Source organism: Amblyomma maculatum, chromosome 9, assembly GCF_055883805.1.
Source record: "Amblyomma maculatum isolate TAMU_Amacu chromosome 9, ASM5588380v1, whole genome shotgun sequence".
NCBI classification, from domain to species: domain Eukaryota; kingdom Metazoa; phylum Arthropoda; class Arachnida; order Ixodida; family Ixodidae; genus Amblyomma; species Amblyomma maculatum.
This window is the reverse complement of record NC_139352.1, coordinates 46465914-46478691: the sequence shown is the minus strand read 5'-3', so window position 1 is coordinate 46478691 and position 12778 is coordinate 46465914. Positions and strand designations below refer to the sequence as shown.

General features: G+C 45.3%; 1 protein-coding gene across 1 annotated transcript in view; it reads left to right on the top strand.

Annotated features, from left to right (window-relative positions):
• LOC146178987 (uncharacterized) overlaps positions 1–11289 on the top strand; it is a 20119-nt gene extending 8830 nt beyond the window's left edge. The window contains exons 6-12 of the mRNA XM_084580091.1: positions 1–65; positions 771–1005; positions 2689–2819; positions 6051–6183; positions 7128–7276; positions 8835–9185; positions 11008–11289. The exon at positions 1–65 is cut by the window's left edge and continues 183 nt beyond it. Of these exons, the coding sequence (XP_084436217.1) occupies positions 1–65; positions 771–1005; positions 2689–2819; positions 6051–6183; positions 7128–7276; positions 8835–9185; positions 11008–11289 (1346 nt within the window). The remainder of the gene's footprint in view (positions 66–770; positions 1006–2688; positions 2820–6050; positions 6184–7127; positions 7277–8834; positions 9186–11007) is intronic.
• The last annotated feature ends 1489 nt before the right edge of the window (positions 11290–12778 follow it).

The following is a 12778-nucleotide window of genomic DNA, read 5'->3' as shown; positions in this document are numbered from 1 at the left end:
TCCGCGGGGAGACCAAGCAGGAGCTCACGGACAAGATCATCAACCAGCCGCTCAAGTGGCCAAAGGTACACGATATGACGACGAAACAGGAATTAGGGAAGGAAAAAATATTTCCGACTGCCGGACTTATTTCCATTTTCTTAAGTGCACAGCACCTCTGATTTCGCTTTGCGTATTTGTTACATGCTGCAGACAAAACAGACAGCTTGCTTTAAATATTTCTAAACAGTAGTACAGGCATCAATAGGCATCTTAGCGTCTGACTGCATGACAGAACATCGTCACGAGATGTCGGAAGTGTATACGACGAGGTTAAAGGAAATATTTCTCAAGAAGGAAATATCTCGAGACAAAAAAGAAAGGGATAGGAATAGTAGTTTTCGCCTGCCAAAAGTGCTTATATTTACGGCGCTGAGTTACTGAGTTCTTTCTATTTGCTTGTATTAAACGCGTGTACGAAGTTTGCAGTGACGTATTTGTCACGTGGTTTAGCCGTATAATCTCGCCTGATGATCCGAACGAATTCAGCCCGTTTTGACATGAATAACGAGGGGTTAGCATTTCGAGGCAGTCGTTGGAAGTCAAGCGGCATGAAAAGCGGGCAAGAAGAAAGCGACAATATCGTATGTGTGCATCTACACTAATAAACTACTCTAATCTAGCACTTTCCCACGTTACACTACAGGTTTAGCCACGTTAAACTTCTGCAATTGTTTTTACACTTTCCGTCTCTTCTAGTGTGGTCAATCTCGGCTCTGTTCTCGTTTAAGGTTGAGGAGCATCCTCACTCGGCCACTCCCGAGGCTAAAGACATAGTGTTCAAGATGCTCAAGAAGAATCCCGTCGAGCGGCTGGGCTCCGCAACGTATGCAGAGATCCGTGAGCACCCCTACTGGGCAGGCTTCAACTGGAAGAGGCTAGCCACTACGAAGGACCTCTGCAACATCCCTGCCATCGGCGAGTGCATGACGCGCAAGAAAGACGCTGACAAGCCTGAGCGCCTCAGTGAGTCGGATTCATTCCTCTCTCCAAGTCAAGAGCCACCCGCGCTCTTCACCTCAACGTACTTGGCTTGGCTTTTGGCGCCTTCAGATGTCGGAGCCAAAGAAATGTATTATTAGGACAGCTGGAGAGGAAATTCTCGTTGCATCACAGTAATTAATAAGACACGCTAAATAATGGGATCAAGAAACCGAATTGACGTCAGAGTGAATGCTTGTGAGAAGTATGATAAGATTACAAGAAGAGTAAGAAAATTGGAGCGATCGATTGGTGTCTTCATGGCTCTGACACCCTTAAGTAATAATGGATAAGACACGCTAAATAAGGGGAGCGAGAAACCAAAGTGACGTTGGAGTGAATGCTTATAAGAAATATATGATACAATAAGATTAAGAAAATGGTTGGTTGGTTGGTTTGTAGGGTTTAACGTCCCAAAGCAACTCAGGTTATGAGAGACGCCGTAGTAGAGGACTCCGGAAATTTCGACCACCTGGGGTTCTTTAACGTGCGCTGACATCGCACAGCACACGGGCGCCCTCCTTTTCGCCTCCATCGAAAAGCAGCCGCCGAGGCCGGGATTCGATCCCGCCCCCTTGGGTAATTGGATCACACTTTCATATGCGGGGCTTGACGCAGAGCAAGAAGAGGTACATGCTATGGCAACATACAAAAATGTTCAGTTAGTAAATTAACTAGTTTAGCTACAAAGGGTGAGGAAATTCTGATGACAAGTCTGTAATGGTTAATGTCCGCTCGAGTGGTGATTCCCATATCGGAGGTTGAGATGTTCCGCTGCAGTATCGACCGACACGGGCTGTGAAACACTCGGTTTCTTTCTCTACGATGCGGGCTGCAGTGGTGACGTCGTCAAAATTCTAAGCTTGCTCCTTTTAATTCTTTGTCGAGGGTCGTCCTATCCCTCGCTGTTGGCCTCTTTTGATCTGTTATCGCGCCAGTTTCTCTCACTGCACGTCGACATGGAACTTGTTGCGTGGGAGGTTCCCCTTCACACCGGCCAACGTGCAACCTTGGAAGGGGTGGTTCCCGCGGCTACCACGGAATGTGTAGGGTCCCATTAGGAGAATGGTCACGTACATGCGGACAATATATACCAGCCTTGTTGCAGCCTCACAGACAGCATACACTCGAAGTTACAAGCGTAACAACGTATTATTTCGAAAGATTTACTTAACGTCTGTCAAATATTACGCAATTGTACTGCATTATAGCATGCAACAAAAGTGCGACCGCTTGTCATCCCACTCCCTCCCTTCGATCTAAAAAATTTCTAAGCCGGCTTTCTAGATTATCAGCACCGAATAAAACGCATTGCGTATGCTATCATAACCATGCGGGCAAAGCCATTTTCGTTTGTCAGTCAGTACTCCTGAATCTTTGAGACAATGAGCCCATCGCGCCGGGCTCATTTTTGACACGTAATTTAATATTGAGCTTATGTTCTGCCATAATTCATTCTCCGAGTCACTATATGTCTGTCATTGTTCCCCCTGACCGTGTGCGGCTGTATCCTTGTATATTTTTGCCTTGATGGAGCTTTGTTCCTAATTTCTCCATTCACCTTCCATGCCTTACTTATGGCCTTAGACTGTTATTAGAAAAAATAAAGAGAAATCTGCTATGCACTGAGGCACAAGTAACTACACACTGCATGGTGTTGTCACGCAGCCGTGAGCGCCACGAGCAATACCCTCAAGAGGAAGCTGCTGAAGGTCGACGAGATGGTGGACATCGAGGCCCAAACGCAGCGGCCTTTATACACTTACGCCTCTCCGAGCTTCAAGAAGATGATCAACTTCGTGAGCCGCAACTTAACATATTTTGCTTATGTTCAACCGTCGCGGAGACGGTTCCGAAGAGTCGCTTAGAATTAAAATATTCCGAACATCGTTAGGTTTTTCCAATCGTGCCTTCGCCGGATGACCTTGCAAAAATTTCCCGTTAGCAGCTGATAGACAGTCTATAGGGAGTGGATAGATAGTCCACAGATAGCATTTTGATTGTTAAGAGTTAATACGATATATAGCATTAAAGGTGCCCTTTTGCAGAAAAGTTGTTCTCGGCGTTGTGGGCGAAAATTTACGAACAGGCGGTAATTGGGAGGGGAAATATGTTCGGCACTGATTGGTCAGCGGCTTCTGTGACGCCATGAAGCAACGTGACATGTGCGAGTTGATAGCAGCTACCAAATTGGGTGGCTCATTTGAGATATGAATTGAACCTAGGACTCTGAAATCCCGATTCAGTCACTAAACACGTAGGCCACGCAGCAATGTTGATCATGCGCGATTAAAACGGGGGTTTTACTTTCCGTCATGTGCACCGTCATTTAATGTGGTAGCGGATGTATGCCAATAAGCACGAGTGAGATGAGACACTGATTGAGGGATTAGTGATTAGGCGAGTAGCAAAGTGCATGTACAGGGTTGTCAACTCTTAGTGCGAACACGCGAGCCCGTGGCCGCTCTCTTCAAAGCGACATTGTGTCCGACCCGGCCACACAATGAAGCTAAGTGGCAGGCGATTCGAAACAGCATTTCCAGGTGTCTCAATGCCGGCTCAAATTTGCTTGAACATGCGGCCACATTGGACACAACGGCGCTTCGAAGAGAGCAGCCACCTATTTGTGTGTTCGCCCTAAGAGTGGACGACACTGTATGTCATTCAGGATCCACAAGAGGAGCCGCACAATTAAGCCATTAACATCGTCGTGTTATACCTGTAAAAGCGGAGTATAAGTCCCCAAAAATTGATATGGAATATAGGAAGGTATGGTAGCTTGAGATTATATATATATATATAGGAAGGAAGGTATGGTAGCTTCCTTTTAAGCTTTGTTGAAAGCCAACCGCTTTCATTAGAGGTGAATGCTCCAAAGAAAGCGGCAGAGAACTAGTGACTTCTATACTGCCTCTTTTCAGTGTTTTGAGTGTACACCATGCTTTGTGCACAACGTGAATGTCCTGAGTTCACGTCGTGCAAAAAGAAGGGTTCAAAGAGTTAAGAGCATTAGTCTGAGCGCGGATTGTATTTGTCTAGTTGCCTTGTTGCCTTGAGAAATGGGTCAAATACTAGGTCAAACCAAAGGACTGTTAGCAAACACGTATCTTAGCGCGCAATTTTCTGTTCGCACTCGATGTCTAGCGCTTTTGTGCTTAAAACAAAATAGCCTAATTCAGTTTACCTTATGCACTCGAAAGATCATGCAATCTTATACCGAATTATTAAAAAGCGAGCTGAAGTTCACCTGAAAACACCTACCGAGATCGTCACGGGACCATACAGTCATTGGCATTTAGTCTTTTATATAGCCCGTGTCATTACCCATACAGAGCTCTCTGTTCGCGCTGTCGCCGAATCATAGGGGATGTCCTGCCCCATTCACTAAAATTCGCATCAAGCTTCTGAAAATCGCGTTTTACCGTTCGCTTCATTCAGATAGTCCAATTCTTACGGCTGGAGAGAAAATTGGCAGGGCGCCCTAATATTTAACATAAGAGCTCAGAGCTGGCGCCACCCGATCGCCACCTAATCACCACTCGAAAAAAGTTGGGTGAAAAAAAAAAAAAAAAAAAAAAAGCCGAAAACAAGTTGATTACAGTGCTGAGAACATTTCGGGGAATGATCTGACGCTGAAACACTGGCACCTCCCCTCCCCCCCCTCCCACCCTGCTAGCTACGCTCTTGCTTCACAAGCTCCACCGTGTTAAACAAAGACAGGAAATCAGCTTGCAATGTTTAGCTTAAGTCTTTTATTGCGATAGCAATACTGCGCCAGGTTTCCAGCCGTCGCGTGGTCCCGGCGGAGGAGGCCACGCTTGACCTTGAACAGCCGAGGAGGAGGAGGAGGAGGAGGAGGAGGAGGAGGAGGAGGAGGAGGAGGAGGAGGAGGAGGAGGAGGAGGAGGAGGAGGAGGAGGGTAACTTACGCTCTCGCGTCATACTCTTAAAGGATGAGCTTAAGTGTCTCCAATAATGTAACACCTTACACTGATAGGGAGTGATATGGGAATAATGTACAGACATGGCAGTAATTGGATTACAGTAATGAAATTACTGTAATTTAATTACTTTTCTCGGTAATTTGTAATGTAATGAATTACTTTTTCGGTTTGGTAATTTAGTAATGTAATTAATTACTTTTTGGTAGTAATTTCGCAGCAAGATAATTCCTCCTGAAATTACTTTTACTAATTTGCGCCATCACTCCTTCAATAGACAACAAAGTAGAGTGCGCGAAAGCAGGAACGATGTGCTGCAATCCGAAGCCAGCGCAACGGATTGGCAAAAAAAGACAGAATTGAGCAGAACTATAGTCAACTAGAATACTTTGGAGAACAAGTTGTTTTGTTTAATAGCTTTACTTGGTTTTTGCATCTATGAAAACTAGAAAGTAATTTCAAAGTAATTGAATCACTCAGTAGAATTGTAATGTAATTTCATTACTTTCTGGGGAGCAGTAATGAGTTATGTAATTTAATTACTTCTCTGCGATCTTTAGCAAAGTTATTAGTAATGTAATTGATTTCCTTTTCAAAAGTAATTTTGCCATGTATAATAATGTAGCAGGCGAAAGAAGCTTCCGCCGTTGCTATCGCAATTCAACTATAGGTTAACCTGAGTTGAACACAACTAACTCTTTGAAACACGTCACTGGCCCGACTAAAAAGGCCTGTTGAAGTTGAAGTTGAAAGTTTATTTTGGAATAAAAAAAACTACGTACAAGATTATACAGCGAGAGGTCCCATGGTACAAGACCGCAGGTGGGACCTCCCATGATAATAGATTCCGATAGGCAACATAAATAATAATATTATTGTAAGAACATTTATGAAGCAACACTGAAAATAAATAACGAAATACATAATAAAGAGTGTATTGCCGACAGATTTAGATACAAAAATAGGACACAGGTGAGGTGAGATGTGGGTTGCTTGTTTTGTGAAGGAAACGACTGCTTTCAGAAACAGGTAGCCAATATATATCTGCTGTCTCATCACAAGTATCAGATAACTTCCGCGGCCATAACAGGCAAAAACGGCGGCCGGTCCCGTGGAGGTCAAGGACTCCTTCTTCAAGAGTGATGCTGGAGATACAGAGGAACTGGACTACAGGAAGGCATCGGATGTCGATGTGAAGGCCGGCATCAGCGCCTACAGCGGAAGTAAGAAAAACCGGCGTTTTCAGTACTTCTAAAGAAGCCCGAAGTGTGCCTTAAGTCTACGTGTATGCATCCAAGGACAGTTAGCACTACTTAATGCATTGAGAACTTAATGAGTCCCTTATTAATTATACTTTGGGCTAACTACAGAAAAAATTATTGGGGATTGCACGAACAATCAGTTGTTCTTTCTTCGAAATTTAAGGTTCATATACAGGGATGTCTAGCCTGCTTACAGAGAATTCGTGTGAACATCGACCAAGAGTCATAACTGATCATTTATAATTATAGATCGTCTATATTTATTCTGGCTTTATTGCCTTACACATTAGGTAGATATTTTCACAACACTGTGTGTAAACACCTCGGCATATATATTTCCAGAAAAGCATCGTTTTTTCCAGTACCTAATTTTGTCGTTCCGAAGGTTTCATCCTTTTCGTTTTTGTTGCTTTGTTATGGCTCGAATGCGCTTGTGTGGCGTATGTACGCTTTTAATAAGATTACTCGATTCTACAGTGCGCACTCTTGCGGTCTGATGTTGTACTTCATGTTCTGTTCTTTAAACCTTCGTTTTTGAATGAATCGTCACTGAAGACCTGACTGGAACATATCACATGTTTTAAACTTCGCCTCTTATTCTCCACTAAGTTTCTCAGTGAGTCTGGAGAAAACGATTTTGGCGTTAAATCGAAAAAAAAAAAAAAGGTCATTTTAGTATACCTTGCTCTCAGTGCAGTTTTCCTTGATATTCGCCCTGGAAACGTGGAATTCACAATATAGAAACTAGTTTCAATCCACGCGGTTGGTTTCTACATGCCGGAGTTTGCGGACAAAATAAATTGTGAAGCGTCCCAGCGGAGGGAGTACAATGCGGTAAAGAACAAATTGACGTAGTAAGGGGCAGTGTACTCTAATGCGTCCCTTTTGTTTTGCGCGGAGTTCAGCTGGAGCCTCTGCGGACAAGTCCATAACGGCCAAGGAAAAGATGGATGTGATCATGTTTCGAACAAAGAGTCTGGGAAAGTACTGGAGCTTCGGTATCAACATCGTGGATGTTATGGGAGAAAACAACAAGAAGTTCTTCATAGTCGAGGTGAGTGATTTCTAAGGCACACCTTCTAATGAATAGGTAGGGGGGAGACAGAGGCTGAGGGGAAGCTAGGGAAGGAGAGGTTGAGGGGAAGGGGAAGGACCTTTGCTAATTACGGTCCGGGATGCTACTAAGTTGCAATTTTCATTTTCCCGGGCAGCTCTGCACTGCTGGTTAGGGCACGTGAATGGATGCGCATTCAGAAACAGGTTTATAATGCTGACGACACTGCCGCCTGGGCGGTACAAAATGTGAGGGCCTGGTCGCAGGACGAATATTTAGAGCTATACTACAAGTTGTGCAGAGCACCATGTTTCGCTTTAAAAAAATATCTATGCGATGGAAATGGTCTTTCAGCGCCAAGGCTTTCAAATCTCTGAAATGTGAGATACGCAATCGTCTTCGAATCTCGAGGTGCTCTATATATATCTCAAAATGAGATTAGATTAGAATCTCCTTTTGAAATATATATAAAGCATCTTGTGACCAGCATAGTTTTCGTAAACGATGTAGATGTATATATCCAACCAGGATAGGAGGTACAAGGCTGCTTAGGCGAAACGGGAGACAGCTCAAAGCAGGCACGACAATTACCAGGCGTGAACAAAGCTTCGTGGAATTAGCGATAAAGCTGTTTTTAGCGATGAAGACATTTATGAAATGAAAGGACAAAATCGATTTCGTCTACAGTACAAAAAATATTGACTGCCCCCATACGTTAGATTTAGTTCGCGAATAAACTAAGGTCATCTTAATAATAATAATAATAATAATAATAATAATAATAATAATAATAATAATAATAATAATAATAATAATAATAATAATAATAATAATAATAATAATAATAATAATAATAATAATAATAATAATAATAGGTTCACAGGAAGGCAAAGGCGCAATACACACTTGTGTCTCCGTGATTCTCTGTTAGTTTCACCATTGCGCACATCATCTCGTCTTTTCAACTTCATGAGCATCCAGCGCTTACATGGATCTGCTAACGCCTTTAATAAGTCTTTTCTACCAGCCGCAATCCAAGAATGGAACCAGCTTCCCGAACACATTGTAACCGAACGTGACCCTACTAGATTTAAGAACATTGACATGTCATTTCGCTTCATAACCGATTGTTTCCTCTTCCTTTTTATTTGCAGTACCTCCTTCATTTGAATTGTTGTATTTGAGCATTTTGACTTTTTGTACCTATGTTTAGACCATGAACGGTTGTTATCTTTATGTGTTACCTCCCCCCCCCCCCCTTATGTAATACCCCACCCTGGGCCTTTAAGGGTATAATAAATGATGATGATGATGACACCTGAACCGCGCCGTAAGAGAAGGGAGGAAGGTGGGAAAGTTTTTGGAACCACCCTTATGGGGGAGAGTGCAGCACGTGAGCCCAAATTCTATTTCCCCATTTCATTCAAGACCCGAGATAACACGCACGCCGCGCTATGAAATCTTATCGCAAGCCAGTAAGAGGTGCATGCCGTATGCGCTGATAGCATGCACCGGTTCTATACGCTGACAAAAACTGAAACTGTCCATCCATGCGCAGAAAGTGAAAAGTGGCAGTCCCGCTGAGGTGTCCCACGTACTCGAGGGTGACGTGATCGTGGCCGTGAACGGCCAGGACATATCGGAGCTGCCCATTGCGGAAGTGAAGCGCCGGATGCAGGACTGCGGCGACCAGCTTGTGGTGACCGTGCTGTCATCGAGCGCCTTCCGGTTGCTCGAGTCGCGGCGCGACTGGGACCAGATCCTCAAGGCAGCTGGCCAGGACACCATCTCGGTCCGAGCCATCAAGACAGCCTGCAGTGGCAGCGGCTATTACGGCTTCAAGGTCTTCGAGGCCAAGGCGTGGAACGAGGCCAAGAAGGCGCTTGTGCACTGCCACGTCATCCAGAAGGTGAACACGCCCGCCATTTTGGTACAGCGCCAGTGAATGGTGACTTATAGTTACACTACCTGGCTAGTTAGAAAGACAATAATTTGAATTCGGTCCTGTTGCGTATACGCTTGGAGCGTTGGGCGAAAGGGGCACAGACGTGTGCGAATTGCCCCGTCGTGGTGGCGTAGGGGTTGATGCCCTAATACCATACCAGAGTACCTGAATTCGAACCCGACCGCGCCGGTGGCTGCGTTTCGACAGAGGCGAAAGTACGCCTTCTGACAAGGCCCTCAACCTGACTTGCATGACACAAGAACCACCACGAAATCTAAATTTAAGGTGCTAGCGCAGAGCCGCTTAGCAACAAAGCAACAACTTTTAAAAAATAACACAATACTTGAAAACACAATACTAATGACAAAATGATGACCGTAAAATAGAGTTGGCCTTACCCTTTAGCCCCGCCGGGGTGGTGCAGTGGTAAGACGCCCGACTACTGTGCCGGAGTTCCCGGGATCGAATCCCGGCCTCGGCGGCTGCGTTTCGATGGAGGCGAAACGAAGTGGCGTCCGTGTGCTGTGCGATGTCAGCGCACGTTAAAGATCCCCAGGTGGTCGAAATTACTCCGTAGCCCTCCACTACGGCTCCTCTTTATCTCTTTCCACTTTCATTCCCACCTTCCTCCCTTCCCTTACGGCGCGGTTCGGGTGTCCACAGAGCAAGTGTGACAGTTACTGCGCCTTTCCCTTCCTGTGAACCAATTTAACTTTAACTTTTTACCCTTTACAAATAGAGGAATGTATGAATGAAATTGCGTTTTAACGGCGAATTGGTTTCTACACTATAAAATTGTATAATTGTAAATTGTATTGTATACAGCCGAAGGCGGTATACAATAGAAGGGTAACGCCTACAGGCAACATGAAAGCGTACTAGAGCTAGAAATTCGAGCTCAAAACTCTAGCGGTTTCCTGAACATTATAATGAAGCTGGCCACCGTGCTGCACGTCTCGACATGAATGGCTATGTTATAAATCTTTTCCTCCCATCTAATGGAGAAAATAATAAATCGGTGCTTGGAAACAAGTAGACTTGTTTCAGGCCGTCTTTTTAGCAAAGTTATAGCAAGTATCATCACAAAGGGATATGTATTATCAGCATGTGCACAGGCGCTCACTGCTGACCTGCTCCCTACCTTGTGGGCTGGGAACCTAGGGGCATTCGCTTTTTGCGGCGGTGGCGCTCCTTTGCCACTGGTGTTTCTGCATCCGTTGTGCGTGCTGTCATTGCACTCGTCGCCGCATCGGTGGCAGACGACGGTTTTGGCGACGCGCGTCTATTTCTTTCTCTCTCTTTCTCTGTATTAACGCTTTCAGTTATTCTTGCCCACACGAGGCAGCAGCGGTGGCTCAGTTATAGAGCCAGTTGGCAGGTCCGCGCTCTTTCGTTTCCTATTTCCTACAGTCGCAATAACAACCGCGACGGAACGAACTCTAGCCCCACACCGGTGTACGTAGTGGACAAAACTTTCCTTTTTTATGCTTGTCTTTCACTTCCCCTCTTCTCCTCTCTCTGTCTGCAAGGCAACAGTTACGGTATCTTTCTTGCTTAACTATACCACTCCTCTTATTTTTTTTTTTCTTTCGAGCGCGACAGTATGTCGCACCGTCAAGCAAACTCTAGTATGTAGTACGTCCCTCCGGTCAGCAGTTCCACCGAGTACCTAAGAGTTTTTAATTCAGTCCACGGTATGGCTTTTGACGAAACAAGCCAGCCCGTTGTTTGCGAGGTGCTCGCCTTTTACGATGGGCTTCTAGCTGATCTCCATACTTGCGCGCAGACCCCCGACGTGCAGGTCGTGACGCCCAACAAGAACATCTTCCCGGGCGATGTGCTCATCATGGTGGATGGAGTGCCGGTCGACAACATGGACCAGTACGGCGTCAAGGCCGCGTTGGCCAAGGGCGCCAACGAGCTGAACATAACCATCGCTCCCATGTCGCCCCTGAGGCTGAAAAGGCCCTCTTACACCCGTCTGCACGAGACAGTCATGACGGACGCCAACGTTCCTGAGCCGTCGGCGAAGGCCAACATTGAAGCCGCGCCACCCGTGGCTTCGTGAGCGCATCAGGGACCCGCACCCTGCCCGCTCCTGCGGGTAGTTCACCTGAAACTAAGCTCAGTTTTCCATGCCGATGCGTTGACTGAATTCGTAATTCACGCGAATAAAACGACCAAATGCATGCACCCGTTAACAGCTGGGGTCGTTGCGCAAAATTTACCCTTCACCTCACGTCTGTGCAAGAACTGTGACGTAGTGATGTACATCTTCCCACAACTCCTCGAGGCAGCTGGCTTTTGGGCTGCGATATAAAGACGGAGGAGCTTCCGTCAACGAAACTTTTCAGATGTAGAGGCGCCAGCAGATGCTGGTCGCGGTCGTCAAAGCCTCTATTCAGTCTGATTGGCCTCCGTGACTACTCAGCCTCAGAAATAAACCTCGTCGACAGAAGCAATACTCGTGCTTTAGTATATCAGTTGGATGCGCCATAGTGAATAAACGATATTTTTTTTTTTGTTTCCCGCTAGGAGTGCATAACTTTACTGTTATCACAATAAACTGTGTTGTAAAGGAAGCGTCGACCATTGCTTGCCTGTTGCAGGTCGTACTGGCTGCTACGGTAATCCCAGTAGGGTAACCCTATGGGCTAAATTTTTTAGCCTGCCTTGTCACTGTTAATAACTTTGCCTTTTTCTCTACTAGTCACTACATGCCTTCGACACTGAGTCTGGCAAGTGATACAGCTTCACAACTATACTATACGGCACATGTTATGTCGTCACAAATTTAAACTAAGAACAAGAAAGTCCTACGTCACCTTATGAAGTAGAACCTTCGCAAGAAGACCTAAGGGGAACCAGGAGGCCGTTTTAAACTGGTGAAAGCACGCGCGGGTCAACAAAATATTTGAATAAATTTTGTCTATCTTTCCGTAAACTGCGCAAATATTTGCTCACAGACGTGGTACGGTGCATGTGGCTTTGGAACGGAGCATTAGCGGCGATAATTCTCAGCCGTCGCACAACGCACTGTGACACAATAGAGAGACGTAATATTTGCTCAGTAGATTTTGTTTCTACTGGCCACTGGCTTTTCAACATCTGGTAGTTTAGGACGGAAAAGCTGCATGAAATTTTTTTCCCCTCCTAACGAGAAAATGCCCGGCGTTTTAATGGAAAGCCTGTAACTGTGCGATTCAAGCATGCCTGCGAGAATTAAGCTATGCTTTCTGAATGCAAAAAAGGCTGCAAACAGCACCCGTCCTGTGTTTGTGCTCCTTCGTCTACGTTCTTTCATGCTGTCATTTCGTCGATTATCCATGAACCAATTAGACCAGACAAAATTCCTGATTCAACTCACTACAACCTAAATTATTGCGATGCGAGACATTGGCAGGTGAAGGAGCCATGTAGGAGTTAGGCACCCAGGTGAAAGCCCAATTCGTCTTTGAGGTCTATGAAAGCTTTCTTTTTGATCCAAAATGAGCGAATGGGATGTGCACAAGAGACATAGAAACAAGACATTTTACAGTTTAAGCAGAGACAGATTT